The following is a 7,107-nucleotide window of genomic DNA, read 5'->3' as shown; positions in this document are numbered from 1 at the left end:
CAAGTCATGAGGGGGCCATAGTTCCCTCACACTGACTGAGGAATTCTGGGAATTGGTCCATAAGTCATGAAGGGGCCATAGTTCCCCCATGCTGGCTGAGGAATTCTGGGAGTTGAAGTCCGCGAGTCATGAAGGGGCCATAGTTCCCCCATGCTGGCTCAGGAATTCTGGGAATTGAAGTCCGCGAGTCATGAAGAGGCCATAGTTCCCCCATGCTGGCTCAGGAATTCTGGGAGTTGAAGTCCACGAGTCATGAAGGGGCCAAAGTTCCCCCATGCTGGCTCAGGAATTCTGGGAGTTGAAGTCCGCAAGTCATGAGGGGGCCATAGTTCCCCCATGCTGGCTCAGGAATTCTGGGAGTTGAAGTCCACAAGTCATGAGGGGGCCATAGTTCCCTCACACTGACTGAGGAATTCTGGGAATTGGTCCATAAGTCATGAAGGGGCCATAGTTCCCCCATGCTGGCTGAGGAATTCTGGGAGTTGAAGTCCGCGAGTCATGAAGGGGCCATAGTTCCCCCATGCTGGCTCAGGAATTCTGGGAGTTGAAGTCCGCAAGTCATGAGGGGGCCATAGTTCCCCCATGCTGGCTCAGGAATTCTGGGAGTTGAAGTCCGCGAGTCACGAAGGGGCCAAAGTTCCCCCATGCTGGCTCAGGAATTCTGGGAGTTGAAGTCCGCAAGTCATAAAAGGGCCAAGTTTGAAGAGCCCTGATCCAGGTCATAGTTGTCCCAAAGGTGCTTTTTCAAGAGGCAACTGGACTATCTTAGTTTTTCCTTGAAGACGTTTCGCTTCGCTTCCGGGAAGCTTCTTCAGTTCTAAACTGAACTGAACTGAATTGAGCCAAACTGAAGAAGCTTCTTGGATGAGAAGTGAAATCTCTTCAAGTGAAAACGAAGAAAATCCAGTTGCCTCCTGAAAAACCACTTTTGGAACATTCCCAGCCAGGTATTTAGTACCACCAAACCCCCCCCCCCCAAAAAAATTAAGCTTGGGTGTGAACCCTTTCAGGGATTGCATTCATACAATTGGCTTAACCACATCAGATCAGGTCCTAGCAAATGCCTTCACACAATACGCTAACTTTGGTTCACCTTAACCTTGGTAAATTTTTCTCTAACTGCAAATCCAGCTCACGTGTGTGTGTGTGTGTGTTTTATGCAAACCCACAAAACGAGACTTTAATAACCAGGGTAAGTATCTGCAAATGCAGGCAGCAGTGTGGGTGTGTGAGAGTGGCTTACACGTGCATGCCACTTGATTGGGCAAATGCAGTGATGGTGAACCTTTTGGGCTCCGCGTGTCAAAAATTTGGAAAATGCCTAATTTGACAATCCTGGCATATCACTCCTCTGCAAAAAAAAAAAAGAGAGAGAGAGAAACAATTCTTTACCTATTTCTTTCTTTAAAACTAAATAAATAAATATATATATATATATATATATATATATATATATATATATATATATATATATATAATTAAATCAAATAAAAATTAATTAGGGTGGATTCAGACACCAGTACAGTGATGGCACGAGTGTCATTACTGATCTTGGAAGTGCTATCTGATCCAAAAGGAAGCATTGACCAAGGATAATTTAATTTAATTCTATTCTATTCTATTCTATTCTATTCTATTCTATTCTATTCTATTCTATTTTTAAAAATCCCACTCTATTCTCAATAAAGATTCCATTATTCTATTCTATTCTATTCTATTCCATTCCATTCCATTCCATTCCATTCTATTCTATTCTATTCTATTCCATAATCTATTCTACAATCTATTCTATTCCATTCCATTCCATTCTATTCTATTCTTCTACTCCATTCCATTATTCTATTCTATTCCATTCCATTTCTATTCTATTCTATTCTATTCTATAATCTATTCTACAATCTATTCTATTCTATTCTATTCCATTCCATTCCATTCCATTCCATTCTATTCTATTCTATTCTATTCTATTCTATTCTATTCTATTCTATTCTATTCTTCTACTCCATTCCATTATTCTATTCTATTCCATTCCATTTCTATTCTATTCTGTTCTGTTCTGTTCTGTTCTATTCTATTCTATTCTATTTATTCCAATTCTTGTCTTGTCCTGTCCTGTCCTATCCTATTCCATTCCATTCCATTTCTATTCTATTCTATTCTATTCTATTCCATTCCATTTCTATTCTATTCTATTCTATTCTATAATCTATTCTACAATCTATTCTATTCTATTCTATTCTATTCTATTCTATTCTATTCTATTCTTCTACTCCATTCCATTATTCTATTCTATTCCATTCCATTTCTATTCTATTCTGTTCTGTTCTGTTCTGTTCTATTCTATTCTATTCTATTTATTCCAATTCTTGTCTTGTCCTGTCCTGTCCTATCCTATTCCATTCCATTCCATTTCTATTCTATTCTATTCTATTCTATTCTATTCTATTCTATTCTATTCTATTCTATTCTATTCTATTCTTTGCATTCCTGGAGCATCTGCATCTTCTTTCTGAAGTCCTCGTTGTGGAAGACTTTCCACATTTCTCCTCTGAAATTATGCGACAAAGACAGGGATAACCCCCATTTTTCCTAGTTGTTTTTTTTTTTTTTTAAAGCTCAGAGACTTCGTCTTCAGATAAGTGTCCCTCTTTCCTGGCTGCTCGAGAGGGGTTCTCCTCTTTTCCTAACTCCCCCCCCCCTCTCTCTCCTTGAAAGAAATCGCCAGGAGACTGCAGCAACTTCGACAAGGAATTCCTCAACGAAAACCCCCGACTCTCCTTGGGAGACCGGGCCCTCATCAACAGCATGGACCAAAACATGTTTAGGACTTTTTCGTTTACCAACCCCATCATGGAGAAATTGCTATCCTGAAGAACGGCCCGCGAAAGATGCACCTGTCGAAGTCAACCCAGCAAGAGGGATGTGACTTCCCGCGCTGGCTTGCACCTCTGTCTACATATTACCTTCCCTGAGCAAGCAAGTTTTGAGAGGGCAAAAAATTGTGAGATCCTTACACGCCGTGTCTTCTTGATCACTGAGCAATCAGGAGGACAGAAGCATCTGCTTAGAGAGGAACTGCACAACTGCACAAACCTTTTTCAAGACAACAACTGTGGAGGTTTTTGACAGGCTGCATGCTATATATCCTTCTCGGTTATAATGTGTTTCTGGTCCCATAATTCCAAGATCAGGCGCTGGGGAAGCCTTTGGCTAACTTTTCTCCAGGAGTTTGCAAAGTAAGCACGCTACAGATGGTCCTTGACTTACAGCAGTTTGTTTAGTGACCGTTCGAAGTTATGACAATAACAAAAAAAAATGACCAGTTTTCACACAACTATTGCAGCATCCCCACGATCAGAATTTGGATGCTTGGCAGCCAGCATCAATTTATGACCGTTGTGGTCTCCCAAGAGTCACGCAATCATCTTTTGCAATGTCAACAGGGAATTCAGATTCCTTTAACGACCGTGTTACTAATTTAATTTACTAATTTAAGGACTGCAATGATTCACTTAACAACTTTGGCAAGAAAAGGTCACAAAATAGGATAAAACACATTTGACAGCTCTGTAAACCACAATTGTGGTTGTAAGTCGAGAACTGTCTACAGTCTGTTTTCTTCTGCTGCATGAGAAGATTCAGAATTTCAACATTTATGAAATATGGTCCTACAGCAGACACTCAATAGTGTATAGGGCAGGGGTAGGCAAACTTGGTGCTTTTATGACTGGTGGACTTCACCTCCCAGAATTCCTGAGCCAGCCATGCTGAGAGGAAAGGGAGAGGTTTCCATGCTTAGCCATGCTGGCTCAGGAATTCTGGGAGTTGAAGTCCACGAGTCATAAAAGAGCCAAGGTTGCCTACCCCTGCTCTAGGAGGCTCACCGCTTAGAACAGGAGGCCTTAGGACAGGGTTAGGCAACCTTGGCTCTTTTATGAGGCGTGGACTTCTACTCCCAGAATTCCTGAAGCAGCATGGCTAAGCATGGAAACCTCTCCCTTTCCCCTCAGCATGGCTGGCTCAGGAATTCTGGAAGTTGAAGTCCACGAGTCATAAAAGAACCAAGGTTGAGGACCCCTGGTATAGGTAGTCCTTGACTTACAGCAGATCCTTTAGTGACCGTACAAAGTTACGTCATTGAAAAAAGTCTTATGACTGTTTTTCACACTTAGGTCTGTTGCAGCATCCCTCGTGGATCCAAATTTGGATCCTTGGCACAACTGACTCATACTTATGACTGTTGCCGGGTCCCGGGGGGTCACGCGATCCCCTTTTGCGACCTTCTGAAAAGCAAAGTCAACGTGGGAATTCATTTAACAACTCATGTTACTAACTAAGCAACTGCAATCTTTCACTTGACAAATGTAGCAAGAAAGGTCGTAAAATGGGACAAAATTCACTTTACAGCTGCCTCGCTTAGCAACAGAAATGTGGGGCTCAGTTGTGGTCGTAAGCCGAGGACTACCTGAAAACGTCTGGTGGCCAACGTTTTATATTTTATTTTATTAAAATCCAACAACCATATTTTTCTAGACTCGATGCACAGTTAAAACACCGTCATTATTGGAGCCGTGGTGGCTCAGTGGTTAGAAGGCAGTATTGCAGTCTGACTCTGCCCACTGCCAGCAGTTTGATCCTGACTCGAGGTTGACTCAGCCTTCCATCCTTCTGAGGTCGGTAAAATGAGGACCCAGATTGTTGGGGGCAATATGCTGACATTTGTAAACCTCTTAGAGAGGGCTGTAAAGCAGTGAGAAGTTGTATATAAGTCTAAATGCTATTGTTAGGATGGAAGGAAGGAAGGAAGGAAGGAAGGAAGGAAGGAAGGAAGGAAGGAAGGAAGGAAGGAAGGAAGGAAGGAAGGAAGGAAGGAAGGACGGGCCATGGTGGCGCAGTAGTGAAAATGCAGTACTGCAAGCAAACTGCCCAGTGCCAGTTCGATCCTGACCAGTTCAAGTTTGATTCAGCCATCCATCCTTCTGAGGTTGGTCAAATGAGGACCCAGATTGTTGGGGGGCAGCAGGCTGACTCTGTAAACCGCTTAGAAAGGGCTGTAAAGGCACTGTGAAGCGGTATATAAATCTAAGAGCTATTGCTATCTCCACCCTACATCAAAGTTCACCAGATATGTCAAAGGTGTCTCCTGCTAGTTTATGTTTGCTATTCCGTTCTTCTGAATACATTCATGCAGATTTTTCTCACTAGATAATTCTCAGCATCCACATTTCATTTCCCAAAAGTCGTTTCTCTTCCCAGATTTTGTAAATCTCTAGACCTACTCCTTGCTTTCCTCACTGGAAAAAAGGACAGGACTTCTTCTAATCTATAGATGGGATTCCTTTGAATAACTGAAATTTCACGTAATCTCAAATTTCCGCTGTTTTTCCTTCGGTGGTTAGAAAAACTGGATTGTGGGGTTTAAGTTGTGATTATGGATTGTTGTTGTTGTTTTTTCATTAATAAATGATTATTTGTGATGCCTGTACAGTGTAATAAAAACAATCGTCCATTAACACACCTGTCAAGTCACAATAATTCATAACCACAATGATGGAATATTTTATGCCCCCTTTGACACCCAAATGCTTTCACCTCTCTCCTTCCAGTTCGTTCTATTTTTTTATTTTTTTTTTAGAAAATTTTATTGGTTTTTCTAATTTTACATTTAAATATTTGAAAAGCAACGTGGCGGCTGAGTTGATCAATAATTCAATAACATACAGGTATCTTTAGTACAGATCTCGGACTATTACATTACATATATCCTCTCTTTTCCCCTTGGTATTTACTGTCTCATATTTAAACTGATAACAATTCTTATTACATTGACGAAATAAAAATAATTGTTTTACATTTATCAATAATTTTTAATCTATACACATCCCAGTTACTTTAACATTCAATCCTTTTAGACAATCAATGTCCTAGTTTTTTCCAATTTTTAGTTTCCCATCAATAAACGAATTCAACGTTCAATATTTTATAATTTCCAAATTTTAAATAACCCCAATTCCCTTTATCACAATTCACCACAAGCTCTAATGTTCAGGATACACGTCTTATCTATTTGAATTCTCACCATCTTACATCAAGTAATTAATAATACAACATTTCTTATTTTTTGGTAATTTCCAAATATCTTAAATTTAGTCACCAAAATTTCTCTTATTTCAGCATTTAATACTTCCTCTCTTTTTCTCTTAATAGCCACTATCTCATATTTAAGCTTTTATTATTACCGCTAAGTAGAAACATATCTATTACAGTCATCAATAGATTTTTAGCTTATAGCCCGTTCGTTCTATTTCTTATTCTTCCACGCTCCGATGGAAAATTAGAGGATCCCTGCAAATCAGCTTGATTGAACAGACAAGAAGCAACGGATGGACACTAGTCAAGGAGAGATGCAATTTAGAACTAAGCAGAAACTTCTTGACAGAACAATTAACCGGTGGAACAACCTGCCTCCAGAAGCGGTGAATGCTCCAACATTGGAAGTCTTTAAGAAGAGACTGGACAGCCATTTGTCTGAAATGATATAGGGTTTCCTGCCTGAGCAGGGGGTTGGACTAGATGACCTCCAAGGTCCCTTCCAACTTTATTATTCTTATAACGGGCATATCCCACTGTAGTCCTCAATTTACAACAATTAATTTAGTGACTGAAATAACGAAGGCATTGGAAAAAAAGGGCCTTATGTCCATTTTTCACACAACCCTTGTGGCATCTCCATGATCGTGTAATCAAAATTGACAACTGGCTCATATTTACGACGGTCGCAGCGTCCCGGGGCGTCAAGTGATCTCCTTTGGCAACCTTCTGACCAGCCAAGTCCATGGGGAAGACAGATTTCACTTAACAAGAGTGTTAACAACTGCAATGAAATGTAAAAAGGGGCAAAATTCACTTAACGGGGTGGGTGGGTGTTGCTTAGCAACAGAAAATTTGGGCCCAGTTGTAGTGGTAAGTCAAGGACTATCTGTAGTTTAGTAAAGAGAACTAACTTCACGCATTTGTGGGCTTTGCTGAGACCGGATACTCTCCACTCAGCTACTTCTTATGAGGTGACTGCTGAGTAGCAGACGTTTGCAGCATCCGTCATACAAC

The 7,107-nt window shown here is 40.6% G+C and overlaps 1 protein-coding gene across 1 annotated transcript in view; it reads left to right on the top strand.

The window, feature by feature from the left end:
* Positions 1 to 3,813, top strand: part of PRKCQ (protein kinase C theta) — a 47,263-nt gene extending 43,450 nt beyond the window's left edge. The window contains exon 18 of the mRNA XM_039369538.1: positions 2,716 to 3,813. Coding sequence (XP_039225472.1) covers positions 2,716 to 2,871 — 156 coding nt within the window. The 3' untranslated portion in view covers positions 2,872 to 3,813. The remainder of the gene's footprint in view (positions 1 to 2,715) is intronic.
* Positions 3,814 to 7,107: the final 3,294 nt, after the last annotated feature.

The sequence above is a fragment of the Crotalus tigris genome, unplaced genomic scaffold (assembly GCF_016545835.1).
Source record: "Crotalus tigris isolate CLP2741 ecotype Arizona unplaced genomic scaffold, ASM1654583v1 scf7180000021160.8983255:1529534, whole genome shotgun sequence".
NCBI classification, from domain to species: Eukaryota; Metazoa; Chordata; class Lepidosauria; order Squamata; family Viperidae; genus Crotalus; species Crotalus tigris.
The sequence above is the reverse complement of the archived record's forward strand: the minus strand, read 5'-3'. Positions and strand labels throughout refer to the sequence as shown.